We start from the raw sequence: 17,588 nt of genomic DNA on the forward strand, positions 1-17,588 counted from the left end.
GTCTCCAGGGTGGGAATCTGTTAACCTAAACGTGGTGCTTCCATGTATATTTAGATGTTATTATGTTATGATTCTGTTTCAAAAAGTCCCAGGGGTGCCTGGGTGGCTCAGTCGGTTGAGCGTCCGACTTCGGCTCAGGTCATGATCTCGTGGTCTGTGAGTTCGAGCCCCACGTCGGGCCCTGTGCTGACGGCTCGGAGCCTGGAGCCTGCTTCTGATTCTGTGTCTCCCTCTCTCTCTGCCCCTCCCCCGCTCGTGCTCTGTCTCTCTCTCTCTCTCTCTCTCTCAAAAATAAATAAATGTTAAAAAAAATTTTTTTAAGTCCTTATCCTTCACAGATATATACAGAGATATTTATGGATAAAAATCCAAGATTTGCTTCAAAATAACTCAAGAGAGGGGAAAGTGGATAGAGGTATAGATAAAATAAGATTGGCTATGAGTAGCAAACTGGGGAATCTGGGTGATGGCTACATGCAAATTCATTGTACTGTGCTGCTGACATTGAATTAAAAAATTAAAGCTTTATTAAGATATAATTCACATACCACAAAATTCATCCTTCTAAAGAGTACAATTCAGCGTCTTTTAGTATATTCAGGTTGTGCAATCATCACCATTCTCTAATTTGAGAATATTTCATTGCCCTAGAAAAAAAACCCATACCCATTGGTGGTCACTCCTCAGTCCCCTGTACCCTGGGGACCTGGCAACCATTGTTTTACTTGATGATTGATTCTTGCATATATTTGAAAGAAAGCAAAAAAGGATGGACAAACTTGTTTAAGGTCATGCAGTGATGTGACTGAGGCAGAATCCAGACTCAAGTCTCTTAGAAAAAAGGTAGACTTCACACCTGGTCCAGTTTGAACTGTTTCCACCACCTTGGCAAACTTGTGACGGTGGTTCTTCTCAATACTGAAGGGCTGACCTGGAGTTCCCAATGCAGATTGGAATGCTGTGATTTGCATTTCTTCCTCCTCCTCCTCCTCTTCTTTTTGGAAAAACCTAAATTAAAAAAACAGAATGTAGGGGCACCCAGGTGGCTCAGTCGGTTGAGCGTCCCACTCTTGGTTTTGGCTCAGGTCATGATCTCACGGCCATAAGACTGAGCCCGTGTTGGGCTCCACACTGGGTGTGGAGCTTGCTTAAAATTCTCTGTCTCTCTGGGGCGCCTGGATGGCTCAGTCGGTCAAGCATCCGCCTTTGGATCAGGTCATGATCTCAGGGTTCGTGGGTTCGAGCCCCGCATCGGGCTCTGTGCTGACAGCTCAGAGCCTGGAGCCTGCTTGGGAGTCTGTCTCCCTCCCTCTTTGCCCCTCCCCTGCTTGCTCTCTGTCTCTCGAAAATAAATAAATGCTAAAAAAAAAAAAAAAAATTCTCTTTCTCCCTCCCCACTGCTCTAACAAAACAAACAAACAAACAAACAAAAAGGAAGACACAAAAGCCATAGATTTGATCCTGAAATGAAACAGACTCACTCCTACCTGGATACCTAGTGTGGTATTTTGTGAATGAGGGCCTGGCGTCTCAGTTTGGTGTTTTGTCCTGTCATTTTTCTGAATGAAAGCCCTTAGACGTTCGTATTTACTTAAGGCAAATGCATCCTTCTGTGCACAAACGTTGCAAGATTTCACTATTCTGGGAAATTGGGTGGCTTTCGTAATATCCCACTGACTGAAGGTTGAAACAACTAGAGAGTTCAAGGGAAACAAGTACGAGAGACTCTAATGAGGTAATCTTTTCCCCCTTAACAAATGCTACTGAGAACAGTATTTTGGATGAATTTTCTCCTCAAAACGTAGGGCGTCTGATCACTTTACTCCTAGAGCTCCTAATAAATGCGCAGGAAGGAAGACTGCTTTTGTACATGGACTGTTGTTTGGTATGCCTTATACTGTTTTCACATGAACCTCTAGCTATCAAGCTCCTTGACGGTAGTCTTTGAATGCTAGGCACTCAGTACCTGACTTTTTTTTTTTTTTTAATGTTTATCTATTTTGAGGGTGGGGGAGGGACAGAGAGAGACGGAGAGGGAGAATCCCAAGCAGGCTCTGCACTGTCAGCGTGGAGCCCGACACGGAGCTTGATCCCATGAACTGCGAGATCATGACCTGAACCCAAATCAAGAGTCTGATGCTTAACCGAGCCACCCAGGCACCCCAATACCTTACTTTTTAAAGTGCAGCTGGACACCAGGTGAAGAATATCTAGATCATTAAAGGCTTGGCAGGAAATGTCAGACTGCACGGCTTTAAAATCATCTGATAATCCAGTAAGTTGTGACCTCATGAAGATACCTCTAACACAGCTCTTTTCGTCAAAGTAGAATTTCATCAATTGTCACCAAATTCAGCTAAATTCCCTAACGTACAGATAAAACAGGCAAGGCTGGGATTCTACAGCTCCAGTGATTGTCAGTGCTGACTCAGTTTAATAACCTAAATTTTGAGGGGCATCTGGGTGGCTCAGTCGGCTGGGCGTCCGACTTCGGCTCAGGTCATGGTCTCGCGGTCTGTGAGTTTGAGCCCCACATCGGGCTCTGTGCTGACAGCTCGGAGCCTGGAGCCTGCTTCGGATTCTGTGTCTCTTCCTCTCTCTGCACCTCCCATGTTCATGCTCTCTCTCTCTCTCAATAATAAACATTAAAAAAAAATTAAAAAAAAACCCAAAAACCTAAATTTTGACCCCTAGGTTGAGAGGGAAAAGGAACCAGAGCAAGACTTGAGAAACAGGATGCAAAGGAAACGTTGCAGGTGTCGAGGTGCCGCTGGGGGGAAGGCCGGGTGCTAACAGGGAGCACCGGAAAACCCAGGGCAGAAAATGGTGCCCCAGGATAACGCCTCATGGTGGGGTGAGCAGCCAGAATGCGAAGAGCAAGTTCACCAAAGCGTGAGTGGGAAAGAGGCTTCACAGATTAGAATGCCCGCCAAGTGAGTTGGAAGGCGGAGAAAAGCGCCCAAAAAAGGCCAAAGGCACGAAGAATGAACGCTATAGAAATGACTGTTTTCCCAAAGGTTTTGTTGTTGTTTCAATCCACCGGGTCACTTCCTAGTCTCTGTCCTGGGTCCTGTTTGAGATCTTCATATCGGACACACTCACGTATCGTGCGTCTGCGAATTCCAAGTCTCCAAGTGCGACTCTAGTTTCTACTGCTTCTCATCATGGCGGCTGTTTCCTCACATACTGGATCATGAACCCCGGATTCTTAGATCTGTATCTGAGAGAACGGAGGCCTGGGGGAAAGAGGTGTTCTTCCTTAAATTGTGCTGGCTTCTTTCTGTCAGGTGTCTTTGGCCACCGTCAATGGGAGTTGCTTTAAATTCTCAGCTGGCTTTTCTCCAAGCCACATAGGTAGTGTGAGTCGTTCTCACCTTACTTGGACAAATAGTTTATAGATGGGATTCTCCTTAAGATCTGCCCCACAAACCTGAGCCAGCACCCGGGCAGGCAGGTGTCCTCTTTCCTGGAGGCAGGGCTTTTGGCAAGTTCACCCCTTGGAGGGTAGGGGGTACCTTTCTTTGTAGGTCTTGATCAAAGCTCCCACCTTGTGGTCAGAGCTCAGAAATCATTAGGCTCCAGGGGAGTGACAAATGCCCTTGGTTCAGCTGGATGCCCTATCGGTCCTGATGGTCTAGATTTGTGGTTTTTGGTTGTTTCTGCCTCTCAGGAACTGCCTGAGAATTTCTTGCTAGCTCAGCCATCTATTTAGAGATTAAAAATAAACTCTAAACAGGTGTGTATTGAAAGGGCTCTCTAGAGTATCTGGTCCACTGTATTTTCAGAAACAGAAGTCTTCCCCCAAATCTGTTTATATCTTGCTGTGTTAAAAAAAAAAAAAAATCACTTCATTGATTGAGTGCATGTTGGGGATGATTTTGATTAACCACTTTAATCACAGAAAAGGAAGCTGTGACATTGAAATGACTTGCCTCACTACCTAACATGTCGCTAATACAGCTGAGGCTGTTCCCCCCATCATTGCCCTTCCGAAGGGAAACCAAAGTTTAAGGTAAAAGATTGGTTTCTTTGAATCATCGTAAGAAATGGAATTATAAAGTTTTTAGATTTTAAATTTGTAGAGTAAAAGAGATACATAGCTAAAGGAGATCTGCTATAAAAATCGTACTTCTAGAATCAAACACTAGGGGCGCCTGGGTGGCGCAGTCGGTTACGCGTCCGACTTCAGCCAGGTCACGATCTCACGGTCCGTGAGTTCGAGCCCCGCGTCGGGCTCTGGGCTGATGGCTCAGAGCCTGGAGCCTGTTTCCGATTCTGTGTCTCCCTCTCTCTCTGCCCCTCCCCCGTTCATGCTCTGTCTCTCTCTGTCCCAAAAATAAATAAAAAACGTTGAAAAAAAAAAAAAATTTAGAATCAAACACTAAAAGAAGAGCATGAAAGTTTCCAGTCCAAAGTCATGACTGCTGTTGGAGAACACATGTTCAAATATGTAAACATTCAAAGCAAGGTCCAAAAAAAAAAAAAAAAAAAAGGACTAGCTTTAAATTACCATTATATACAAAAAGTTTATTTTAGAAATCACATATCTTTAAAAAATAACATAGAAGTTCTAAGTTCCTATCATTCACCGTTTTTGAAAACCAGGTGTCACATGGGACAGTTAATGACATGCTGATGCCGAGTCCATGTAATATTCCCGGCATTCTTACCGGTTCAAAATATTGATGTGATTTTTAGAAGAAAAAATGTGTCCATTTTGGAAGCACAGAAAAGTATCTTGATCTTGTAGACAGAAGTCCTGAAACTTCCGATCCATGGCTGAGACTATTCCAGAAACTGGAAAAAGTAGGCATCATTATTCAAATTCACGAACAGTTAAAAAGACCCAGCGGAGCTTCAATCAGGAATGCCATGTGGTCATTCTAGCACATGTGCTAGACCAGAGGAATGCGGAACATGTTCAGCCTCTGCTGTAATTTCGTACGTGGAAAGCAAAAGAAAAGCCAGAAAAAGAAGTGAGGACTTTTGGTCTGTAATTTCCTTATGGAACTGGTTATTCCTGTTCCTACTCAGCAGGTTTCTTCTCATCCTATAAAGGAGCACCGACAGTCACGTGCAAATACCGGAGAATCAGGACACAAAACAAAAATAAATCTAAACTCACTACAGACCAAAAAATACAGCTTTGGAAACCTGAATGAAAATGGATTTAACACATTAAGAATGCTTCAAACGGTTTCACAGGCCAAAGAGGTGAAATGATCCTTAAGGAGGATGACTAACACAGAATTTTTAGGCAATAAACTTCAGAAGATTTGAAAGTTCCTGTAAAATGAAACAATCAATCTATTTAGTATTTTTATCAACTGACCCTAGATTATATTTCTAGGTATTCCTACCCAGAACATGAGGTATTTGCACTTGGGGATAAATATAAACCAAAGTCTATCTGGCAGAGGGGAGGTTAGGGTCCCCTCACCTAGCTTGAGCTGAATCCAGAGAAATACTGTCACTTCCTAAATTAGAAAGTTTCAAGAAAAACCTCGATCAAGATTTAATTGCAAAAATCTTCCAAGAACATAGTTGCCACGTGCATCCACGACGAGTAGTGAACGATTCATGCTGAAGAGAACTGAAAAATAAGATTTAAAATTATGTAAGAACAAAGTCAATCAATAGTAATCATCTGTGAAATAAGCTATGGTCGGAGAGCAGCGGCGGGCTCACTGAATTTTGATTAGATTGGCTTTATCTTCAATTATGCTTTCCATCCGCCGGTAATAACCTTATCAGAAATATTTGCTGAAGAGAAGCATTGCGGGCAATGAAAGGAGAACGCGGGAGGTACGACGAAAGATACATTTCCTAGAAATCTTCGGGAAAAACTGGCCATTAATTTTATTGACGTGAAAAAGGTAGAACACTAAAGTTGCAGATCTGAGCTTTATTATCAGAATGGTATCATTTCAGGATAGGACTGATGGATTCTCTAAACTGGTTTTAAAACGGCACGACGCTCTGGATTCTCAGAGCTGCAGGCCCACCTACCTGCCAAAATGTGTCCTGAAAAGAAAGACACAAAGAGGGTGTGTGTAGAAGAGGCACAGAAGTCGACAGAACCACCGGATGAAAATCCCTCACGACAGATCCACTTGAGCTCTAGAAAGCACTTTAAAACTCTACCTTTCCTCAAATGATCAAGAGATTCAAGAGAAGTGGCAAGTCCTGTATTTACAAAACCGATGAAAATCACACTGTGATAATCAGTGAATGCAGAGCCACCGCACGGATCTGCGTTTCCCACTTTTCCCACCATGATTCTGCATCAAGGTAAAAAAAGATTCTTTTGTACAAATCCAAGGACGGAGAGGTGGCGGCACAACCGCCGGATGGCACGGTGACTTACTACCGAAGCTGGTGACGGGACCCGGTGGGGGCAGGGGCACAGTCCTCCAGAAAAGAACCCTGGGCAAGGAAGGTGGGCTAGTCCGTGGTGGATCGCCGGTACCAGAACCGGGCTCGGAAGTCGTCGCTGCACGTCATGAAGCCGGGGTTGGTGGGCGAGTGCACTATGCAGCGCACGATGTTGTTGTGGCCCAGGGAGAGCAGGTTCCGACGCTCGGCGGTACGGGAGTCCCAGCAGCACAGACTGATGGTCCGCTCGTCCGGCAGCAGCACGTAGTCCTCGGTGTGGTTGAACACGGCCTGCGTCCGGTGCACCTGCCGCCCGCTCAGGCCGGCCCCTGCGCGGACACGAGAGGTTAAGGGTCAGAGTGGCAGGGCTAGCCCCCCAGGGCTACACTTTAGACCCTCACGCTGCCGTCCTTCTGTTCGTTACCCTGTCGATGTAAAAACGGCATCTTAAAACAGAAGTAATACGCATTTATCGTATAATTTTGGAGCCTCCACAGAAGCACGAAGAAGCAAATCGCCACCGACCTACCACCTGAGGCAGCCGACTCCGTCAACGTCCCGACGTACTTCCAGGCACAGGGACATCTTAAGAAAAAAAAATACAGGGGCACCCGGTGGGGGTGGGGGGGGGCTCAGTTGGTTGAGCGGCCAACTCCACTCGTGGTTCGGGAGTTCGAGCACCACACTGGGCTCGCTGCTCTCAGCACAGAGCCCGCTTTGGATCCTGTGTCCCCTCCCCCTCAGTCCCTCCCCCGCTTGTGTTCGCTCTCTCTCAAAAACAAATAAAACATTAAAAAAAATAATAAAAAATAGAAAATCGGTGCCGTGTCATATAGGTCATTTCTGTCATAGTTTAAACCAACTTTTCATTAGGTACATTTTTCTGTGTTTTTTACTGGCCGCAAAATACACCACCATCTGGAAGCACCCTTACTATTGAGTAATTCTTTTCCTGCTAGAGGCATCTGGTTGCAAGTTATGCTGACAAATTCTTTATGCCGAACATACTATTTCCTCAGGATTAAATTCCTAGAACAGAATTCCTGGGATGTTTGAATGTCTGCTCTCCAAAAAGAAGCTCTAGGCTTTTTTATGACCGTGAAAATACAGACTTTATGTTTAAAATATCATATAAAGTCAAAAAGAACAACCGCCTGATAATTCTACACCCAGAGTCAGTATTTCGATGAATCCTTTCTAAATATCTCTGTAAATACCTCTGTATTCTGTAAATCGGAGCTCACATCATATGCTATTTTTATACAGCAGGGTAGCAGAGATCTATAAAGATGGAATACGGCTTAATGGATAAAAACAGAGGCGCTGGCATCAGATCTGGGCTCATCACTTACTAGCGACGTGAACACGGACACATTACGTAGCACCTTTAAGCCTTACCTTTCTCTTCCATTCTCTGGGGGACAATTACAGCACCAACCCACACGATGTTGCGAGGACTGGCATGAGGGCACATCCAGTGGCATACGTGCTCACAAATGTTCCTGTATTTGTTTTTAAGGGCCGCACGCTGTGAAAAGGACGCGTGACAAGAGTGCCCTCGGTGCTTTCTGGTGGACACTTCTGCTGTCTCTGACGCTCCCCTCTTCGAGACTATGTTGGGACGGACATCCTTCTACGTGTGCGTGGGCATACCTGCCAGCAATCTTTTTAGGCTGAATTTCTAAGAGTCCAAAATATATACGTATGCTGAAAAATAGGATTCATGACACCAACCCCCCTTTAGAAGGTTTCCAATCAGCACTCCTTAACAACGAAGTATGTAACTTCCCCAAATGTTGTTCAATACGAGAGAATATCAATCTTTTAAATTCCTACCCTCTGGGGAGTACAAAAAGAAACTCTGACGTGCATTTCTTAGGTCTGTAGAACTGATGGTCATCTCTCTCTCCTTGAGCTCACTGCCCAGTGTCTGGCAGGTGTCTGTTACACGTGCTACACGGTGTCCCTAGCTCAGCATTTTATTTAGTCTTCTGAATTAATTTCTCACACTGAAATTTCTAATGCTCGATAGCTTTTCTTTTTCCTTCAGTATTTCAAAAACCCACTGAATTCTAACTAAACATTAAAACTGGAAACACAGACCTAAACATGCTGGTATGATGGGCTCTTAGCCTGTGAGTTAGAAAACGAGGGAATTTGCGTATCGATTCAGTATAATCTCACTTTAAAATCAAATCCCAATTCTCTGCCGAAGCAAACCAGGCAGCCCCACAGAAGCATAAAACATTCTGCCGTTCACAGGACAAAGCAAACGTAAGAAATGCTGTGAGAATCTGGCGCGTGCCCTCTACACACATCACACCCGACGGCGGCTGTTACTGCTGAAGATGGAGACGGCCCGCCCACTTTTACTTTGACCACTTTTGCATCTTCTTTTTGCAACAAGCACGCAGCCCTTTAACAGTAATAATTAGAGGAAGGTTTTCAAAATAGCTCCCTACAGAAGCGTTTCAACAAAGGACCAAGAATGAGGACGAAACTGACGCTTCCTAAGACCTGCTAGTTGTATGGTCTGTGTCAGAGCCAGAGAGGGACGGCAGGAAGCAAAGTGTCCCCAGGAGACGGATGTGAGGTGGATGATGCTGCACCCTGGTGGCTCCGACGTCCCCGCCTCTTCAATCTTCTCTAAAAGGAGAAGCGACTGCCGTAACAGTTGAGCCCTTACGACGGCGTGGTTTCCTTTCTTTAAAAATTTTTTTGATGTTTATTTTTGAGAGACAGAGACAGAGAGAGAGGGAGACACAGAATATGAAGCAGGCTCCAGGCTCTGAGCTGTCAGCACAGAGCCCGACGCGGGGCTCGAATCTCAAATCCATGAACTGTGAGATCATGACCTGAGGTGAAGTCAGATGCTTAACCGACTGAGCCACCCAGGTGGTCCTGGTGGTGTTTTCCTGTAGAGTTTTAAAGTTCTGGTTATGGTGATTTTAGTGTGGGACACAAACATCTCACAACAGAGGAAACTAGTTGAACTTTCCTGGAGGTTTGCTACCAAACAACAGCCTTTGCTGCTCCAAGGAACAGAAGAATAAGACAATATTTTGACAACATTCATTACCAAGTAACTGTCAGGGTAGCTGTGCTCTCTTATGAACAGGCCTAGATGGCCCCTCTCCGCCTTCCTTCCCTAATGTGTACACTCATTGAGATCCACTGACTCCGCCTTTTCTCTGGACTGCTTTTATGTTTCTGAGGGAAAAGGGCAGACCACTGGTCTACAAACGGACCACCAGAGTCTCAATGTTACTGGCATAGACTCACATCTAGTTGAAGCTGTGACGTACTGAGAAGAACACAGTTCAGAAACTAAGGTTCTATTTCCAGCTCTTACCAACTGTAGCCTTGGCTAAACTACTTAACCTCTAAGCTTTGCTTTCTTACCTAAAAGAGGTGTAACATCTGCCTTGCTCAACGCATACATTTATCGTGTGGCTCTCTTCTGGAAGCCAGAAAATGCTACAGAAAAGGTAACAGCAACTTTTCACGTACCTGTGTATCTGACCAGTGTTCGTCCTGTTGATATCTCCCAAAGTTTAGCTACGGAGTCTTTTCCACTGGAGAGAATGTATTTGGAATTTTTGGAGAAAATGGCAGAACAAACCTCAGCACCGTCATGCGCCTTCTCAAAGGTTGTGATGCACCGATTTGAAACACCATCCCACAGCTTGATGCAGCCGTCCTTGCTACCGGTGACATACATGTTGGCGCTGGGATTGTAATTAACGGAGCATATAGCATCGGTGTGTTGATCTTGAGGATTGCAAGAGACAAAACACTGAAACGTGTTGATATCATAAAGCCGAAGAGTAGGATGCTGAGTCCCAACGAGTATAAAGTCTCCGGAAGGATGAAAAGAGATAGAGCGTAGCATTTCAGCTTCCTGTTAGGACAGACACATTAAGTGGTGGTGAATAATTAAATGCAGAGAACATGTGGAAAATATTTGGTTGACGGAGAGAATACATAAAACAACGATCAGATGTTACAAGGCAGAAGAAGGAACAACGAACTTTGTAAAATACGTGAAGGTATCATTTGAACAGAGATTTTAAAAACCAGCTACTGGTGGGATTATATTCTCAAAACCGTGGAAGTGAGCTTCGTCATTTGCAAACGAGCACTGGGAGAACTCAGAATGGAACATCATCAAGCTAGGATAGTTTCACACGTTAACGAATGAGGATAAACACAACTTGTACGTGTGGACAGCTTCTTTAATCTGTCCTACGGCTCCAAATACGGAGTAAAAAACTCAGTTCAATTACTAAAAGGTGGAAGCCACTACTAAAACATTAGTATTTCTTTACTGCATACTCAAAATATCACTTTTGCAGTATCACTTTTCCAGTAAACGTCTGAGAGTTTCAACTGAATAATTTTTTGATTCCCGCTAAGTTACACTTCGGTGAAGTGACTGTTTCACCTTTAAACAGGGATCTGCGACGTTGAAAGAGTGACACAGGTTCTGAGCCCCTGTTGCACAAACTGTGACCAGAGAAAGTGGGTGCTTGACAGCGTGGGAACCACAGGCCAATACACTGATTCCTGTGCCACCTGCAGCACGCGTCCTTGCAGCTGCTTCGTTTTGTAAGATGATCCCTGAGGCTACTTTAAGAACAGGAACAGTCATACAATAAGTGCTCTTTGCTTTTAAGAAGAAACTGGATAGCTCCTTTCTAAACATTCCTAACCTGAATGTACTTGAAGGCTCTTTTTGCAGATGGTTTGGAATAATCAAATAACTTCAGAGTATAATCCCTGGAACCAGAGGCAAGGATTTGCTCCGTTGGGTGGAAAGCGAGACACGTGACTTCATCCACGTGGTCATAAAGCGTTCGGATCACTGGGTGGTTTTCCATGTTCTGTTGTGCAGTCTCATTCATCATGACCTAGACCAACGAGAAAAGAGATGCTCAAAGGGCAAAATCTGACTCAAAGCCCCCGACTATGCTATGTTAAAGCTGGTCTAAACTAGTCTCTCACTCTCCCGACGAGCAGCGAACGAAAGGCAGACGGTATGTACGTTGCTGGGATTTTTACCTCTATTGGCATGGCGCTCTTGGCCAACATTCTTTCCGTGTCAAGTATCTTTATGGAAGCATCGGCAGATCCGGTGGCTATTAACTGCCCGTCTCTGCTGTAGGTGGCTACGCGGCAGGGGCCTTTGTGGGATGTGACATAGCATGTTTCGTACTCTGAAGCCTCTGGGGACATAGTTTGGACGTCGGCATCAAACTCTAGGTCAATCCCCGTGCCAGGGGCCACTGTATCTGAACGACCAATTGCATACTGAACTGCAGTGTCGTCGTTTTCCATTCCTGAAATGAACCAAAATTAAGTGCATGCAAAAATGTCATTTTAAAAAGCCAAGACAAAATTCTGGATCCAAACTGGGAAAGATGTTGGCCAACATCAACTTACTCTGTCTTGGAGTGGCCTGACACTTAACCCTTCACAAAATTATGTGTATGTCAACCCGGGTGTTATGTTCAGTGACAACACCGTAGGCAATATAACATTGACTGCGGAAGGTCAGGCTCAATAGGTCACGTCACCTCCCCCTGTTTTTTGCTTCCAAAATTTTCTACTGTAACGACGACTACAGAAACTCAAAAAAAGCAGTTCTATAGCTAAGCTGCCCATTTTTTCTCGTTCTGAATTTTAATATTTTTAGTGCTGACATCTGTTAGTAGCAGCTCTGGGGCTCATTAAGACAGATACACTGTTAGCACTAACACTAGTGAAACGTAGTTGAAAGACTGTTGATATTTAAATAAGTTTTTCAAGAAAATGCATTTTAAATTGAAAAATAACTTCATGTACCATATAAACAGTATGTTTATTAGTATAAGAAAAATTAGCAATAGAGATGAACACAAAAATGACCTTGTATTAGATTACTCAAAGATAATTACTGTTAAAATGGTGGGATGAATTCTTCTGGACCTTTCTCCATGCACAGTTGTTACAATTCTTGCAAAAAAATAGAACCAAACCATATGACATGTTGTAACTTACTTGTTCATTTACTCAAACAGAATAAAAATCTGGCCAGTGTCATTTTTATCTACATCGTGTGGTTGGACCCAATTTGAGGATACAAGAACATTCACAACGAATTTCTTATTGTTGGATATTTCAGTTGTTTTTGTTTTATTTCCTCGGAACAAATTCTCAAAACTGGCATTGCTAGGGGCACCTGGGTGGCTCAGTTGGTTAAGCATCTGACTTTGGCTCAGGTCATGATCTCACAGTTCATGAGTTTGAGCCCCACATTGGGCTCTGTGCTGACAGCTCAGAGCCTGGAGCCTGCTTTGGATTCTTCCACTCTTTGGAGCCTCTCTCTCTGCCCCTTCCCCGCTTGTGCTCTGTCTCTCTCAGAAACAAACATGAAAAAAACATTGTTTTTTTTAAATTAAAACAAAACAAAACAAAACACCATGGGGCGCCTGGGTGGCTCAGTCGGTTGTGTCTGACTTTGGCCTAGGTCATGATCTCAATGTTCACAAGTTCGAGCCCCGCCTCAAGCTCTGTGCTGACAGCTCAGAGCCTGGAACCTATTTCAGATTCTGTGTGTCCCTTGCTCTCTGCGCCCCGCCCCCCCCCCCAACTCTGTCTCTTTCTCTCAAAACACTGTCTCTTTCTCTCAAAAATAAACATTAAAAAAAATTAAAAAAAAAAACCATAAAAACTGGCATTGCTAAGTCAAAGGGTGTAAACATATTGGAATTTCTATATTTTATAGAGTGCTTTCTACAGCCCAGGCAAGCACCAGGATGTACTGTTGAACGAGACAGAGATCCTGATGTTTATTGCACGTGCTGTCCTTTCTTGGGGAAGGTGCAGACGTGTGGGAAACAACCTGAAACAATGAAGTACATTTCGGAGAGTGATTCTGTCATGAAGGAAATGGGGTTGTTGTTGTAGAATAACTGGGGAGGTCTGGGGAAGATAGTGGGTTATTTTCAAAAAAGTGAAAAGGACTCTGAGATGACATGTGAGTTGAAATCTGCAGTCAATAAAACAATGACAGAATGTTCCAGATAATTCTCATAGAGATCCTGGGGCTACAGCCGGTTTGAAATCTTCATAATCTGGGGTTTGCTTACCCTTTCAGTACCTACCACTGTACCTGACACATACTAGGCACTAAGACTGAACAAAAATCATTGGGAAAAATTCTGATCGTGAAGACCTCTGAAACCTTGTTAAGGAATCCACGTGTCCCCAAGCTACCTAGTTTGATGAGGTGTAGGAGCTGCTCCGAGGGCGCACAGACAGACTGCGGCTTGATTTCGTTGATGAGGCCATTAGCAATGCTAATATAGCCATCGTAGAGCAGCTGGCTAATGATCAGCTTGTACAGCTGCTGGCGGTCCTTCAAGCCCACTTTGGTTCTGTACATCTCGGAGAAGACGAAGACAATCTCCCTGGCAGCTGCAAGGGGAGAAAGCAGGGATGGTGAAGGGCAGAGGCACCAGTAAATCACGGAAGCCACGCAGCAGTCTGGGCAGACCGGCGGGGCTTCCGTCCCGGCCCTGCTAGTTGCATCATCTTCGGTCAGTGACCGCGTTCCTGAGGTCAGGTTCCTCAGCTGTTAAGCATGTTAGCAAAGGTAAAAACAGATGGCACGTGCAGAGCATTGAGCATAGTAGCACACAGAAATTACTCAAATCGCACCAGCAACTATTTACAGAACTTCTTTTCGTCGACTATTCTCTGTCATACTACCCACCTGCCACTTTTATTCTATTCTGCTATCCCACAATCTTCTGTTTCTTCTGTTAAGAAAATACCGACTGTTTTTGCAGTAGGGAAGATGGCTACTATTGTTGAATGTCTAGACATTACTGTTTCCACCAGGTAAGCTGTATGTTTACTAATGTCAGCTATGTTGTTTTTTTTTTTTAAGTTTATTTATTTGAGAGAGAGAGCAGAAGCAGGGGAGGGGCAGGGAGAGAGAATCCCAAGCAGGATCCACGATGCAGTGCTCAGTCCTGCAACTGTGAGATCATGACTTGAGCTGAGATCAAGAGTCGGACACTTAACAGACTGAGCTATCCAGGCACTCTGAGTTATGTTCATTCTTTTTTTGTTTTTTAAAGTTTTCTTTTTTGGGGGCACCTGGGTGGCTCAGTCGATTAAGCGGCCGACTTCGGCTCAGGTCATGATCTCGCGGTCCGTGGGTTCAAGCCCCGCATTGGGCTCTGTGCTGACGGCTCAGAGCCTGGAGCCTGTTTCAGATTCTGTGTCTCCCTCTTTCTCTGACCCTCCCCTGTTCATGCTCTCTCTCTGTCTCAAAAATAAGTAAATGTTAAAAAAAAAAATTAAAGTTTTCTTTTTTTAACGTTTATTTATTTTTGAGAGAGACAGAGAGTGAGCTGGGGAGGGGCAGAGAGAGAGGGAGACACAGAATCCAAAGCAGGCTCCAGGCTCTGAGCTATCAGCACAGAGCCTGACGCAGGGCTTCAACCCATGAACTATGAGATCACGACCTGAGTGAAGCCGGCCACTCAACCGACTGAGCCACCCAGACGCCCTGCGTTAAGTTCATTCTTAAAACATGTTTTAAGGGCGCCTGGGTGGCTCAGTCGGTTAAGCGTCCGACTTCGGCTCAGGTCATGATCTCACGGTCTGTGAGTTTGAGCCCCGCGTCGGGCTCTGTGCTGACAGCTCAGAGTGTGGAGCCCATTTCAGATTCTGTGTCTCCCTCTCTCTCTGCCCCTCCCCTGTTCATGCTCTGTCTCTGTCTCAAAAATAAATAAACATTAAAAAAAAATTAAAAAAAAAAAACATGTTTTAAGGTAACCAACTTTGTTAAATTATATAACTTAATTATATAGTAAATAAAAACATGAGGGCAAACAAGCCACCACGCTATGAAAATTAAATCAAGTTGAATGCTTGGAAAGATTCAAAAACAAATTGCTTAATAAAATATTGGCAAATAGGGTATGGCCAAAACGAGTATAAAAAACGGAAAGGGGTGCCTGGGTAGCTCAGTCAGTTAAGCAACCGACTCTCGATTTCAGCTCAGGGCATGGTTTCAGGGTTTGTGAGTTTCAGTCCTGCATCAGGTTCTGCGCTGACACTGCAGAGCCTGCTTGGGATTCTCTCTCCTCCCTCTCTCTGCCTCTCCCTGCTCACTCTCTCTCAAAATAAATAAACTTTAAAAAAAAAAAAAAAGGAAAAAAGGGCACTTGGATTGGTTTCCAAGTTTTTAAGCTCTCTCTTATAAAGTAAAATGAAAACTGTAGATGATGGTTTCTGGTTTATGCAAAAAAAAAAAAAAAAAACCTCCAACTGGTGGACAGCAGATAACTTTGACTTTCAAAAATCAATATTCGTATGTGTATGTATGTCTGGACAGCTATCAGAAGGGCACGGGAGCCTGGGAACAGCAATAAAGAACAGAAGTCGAAGGCAGACAAGAAATTGGAAGTCAGAGTATAAGGCAGAGAGAGAGAGAGAGAGAGAGAGAGAGAGAGAGACAGGGTGGGGGGATGAATACAAGAAAGGAGAGGAGTAAGCAGTAACACCAGCCCTGCCTGGTATTCCTTGTACTTTACAGGGACTGATTCTGGAAGGAGGGGTGCGTTATAGGAAAGAAGTGGGAAACCATGTTTTCTAACTCCCTCCGGAGAATAACTGAAGCTACTGATAATGAGAATAGTTAACATTTACTGAGCGTTATGTTTTGTCTCACTTAATCCTCAACACCATCCTGTAAGAGAAGCAATGTGATCGTGTTAAAGATGAGGAGGGAAAGTAACTTGTTCAAGGTCCCACGACTAGTGCTTGCAGAAACCTGGACTAGAATGCAGATGGTTTGACTCTAGAGACTTGTGTTGTTCCTAACGACTACCTTTAGTGCTCCTTAAAAGCTTAATGACAAACTAGCTAAAACTAGACATTCAGTGTAGTGTATGACACCCATCACATAAGCAACTAATATGCATTACCTCACTGAATACTCATCTAATCCTATTTTAGAGATAGGTAACATGAGGGCCAGAGAGGTTAACTTACATGGGATCAAAGAGCTTGTAAATAGCAAAGCCTGGATCTTTACTCAGGGTATTTGACCCCAGAGCTTGAGTCCTCACTGTGCTGCACTGATGGGTGTTACTAACAACAGCTAACGTTTGTAAGCACTTGCCAGACACTGTGCTAAGCACTTTACAAGCATTAGGTCATTGAATGAAATCATTCAAAGTATTCAAGCACATGTAGAAGCAAATGTATATAAATCTATGCTTGTGCAGACAGCACTAGGGCACGATAGAGATGACGAAATCGGCACAAAGAAGTTAGGAAACTGAAAATAAAATGTGGCCGAGTAACTCGTCAAGTGGCCGCCAGGACTGCGCAGACCAGAGCCCAGAACTTAACCACTATTCTATCCCGTCTCCGCACTCACGACAGGAGCATCACGGCGTGTACAAAGATTCAAAAAGAAAAGGCCGAGCCCCGCTTCTCAATTCTCACAGAACGTTCACTCCCTGCGCTAGTAGGTGCCTAATTACCATCCCCAGTTTGCAGGCGAGGCCCGAGGTCAGGAAGAACAGGACCTAGAAACTGTTTACACCCGGGAACTGGAAGGGGGGGACCAGGGCGAGAACACAGACGCCCCCTCACTAGGCTCCGCCACCGTCCCGCCACAGAAGAGCACCAAGGATGGGAGCGAGGCCTTGGAGGAAGAGGAAGGGGTGTGCAGGCCGAGCCTGGCAACTCAGGGGGCATGCCACCCCGCTCACTATCGGGCCTTCCCGCCGCGCTCGTTTTTCCGGGGGTCCCGTGAAGACCCCAGCGGACCGCACCAGCCGCTCTCCATGCATCCCAGCCCCCCAGTACCCGCTAGTCCGGCTCTCTCGGTCTCCCGCTCTCTCCCAGAAAAATGGAGGCACGAAATGTGTCCGATCGATCGCTCCGAGCGCACGTTCACTGCGCACGCGCACAGGGCGAGGCGCCGAGCGCTGCGCTATCGATCGGCCCCACTCTCGCCTGCCCTTCTCGCCATCTTACTTACTGGCGCGTTCGAGGGGTTCGTTAACCTCCTCCGACTTTATCTCTTGCGCGACAACCCTGACTGACGCCAAGGAAATGCTGTCTCGCTGACAAATGTCGGGTCCCGGAGGGCACTGCAGGCGCTAGAACGGCCAAAGTCTGGCGGGCCGTTGGCTCCACCACTT

At 45.0% G+C, this 17,588-nt stretch overlaps 1 protein-coding gene and 1 long non-coding RNA gene across 3 annotated transcripts; both read right to left on the bottom strand.

Annotated features, from left to right (window-relative positions):
* Window positions 1–504: 504 nt before the first annotated feature.
* On the bottom strand, window positions 505–4,199 carry LOC124503434 (uncharacterized). Its single transcript, XR_006960172.1, has 2 exons — window positions 3,103–4,199; window positions 505–1,008 (listed from the first exon to the last, which is right to left on the bottom strand). It is a non-coding gene; the product is annotated as an uncharacterized LOC124503434 (long non-coding RNA).
* Window positions 4,200–4,506: 307 nt separating this feature from the next.
* CSTF1 (cleavage stimulation factor subunit 1) lies at window positions 4,507–17,535 on the bottom strand. 2 transcript variants are annotated; one of them, XM_047067863.1, is made up of 6 exons: window positions 17,426–17,535; window positions 13,633–13,833; window positions 11,437–11,714; window positions 11,088–11,285; window positions 9,886–10,276; window positions 4,507–6,704 (listed from the first exon to the last, which is right to left on the bottom strand). In XM_047067863.1, the coding sequence occupies exons 2-6, from the start codon at window positions 13,799–13,801 to the stop codon at window positions 6,445–6,447; spliced, it is 1,296 nt and encodes a 431-aa protein (XP_046923819.1). In that variant the 5' UTR covers window positions 13,802–13,833; window positions 17,426–17,535; the 3' UTR covers window positions 4,507–6,444. The 2 variants fall into 2 exon arrangements, with proteins under 2 accessions (XP_046923819.1, XP_046923818.1); XM_047067862.1 differs by lacking the exon at window positions 17,426–17,535 and adding an exon at window positions 17,251–17,317.
* Between the last annotated feature and the right edge of the window lie 53 nt (window positions 17,536–17,588).

Source organism: Lynx rufus, unplaced genomic scaffold (genome assembly GCF_022079265.1).
Source record: "Lynx rufus isolate CCGP_SWC_20201006 ecotype Redwood Valley unplaced genomic scaffold, mLynRuf1.p SCAF_8, whole genome shotgun sequence".
Taxonomy (NCBI): domain Eukaryota; kingdom Metazoa; phylum Chordata; class Mammalia; order Carnivora; family Felidae; genus Lynx; species Lynx rufus.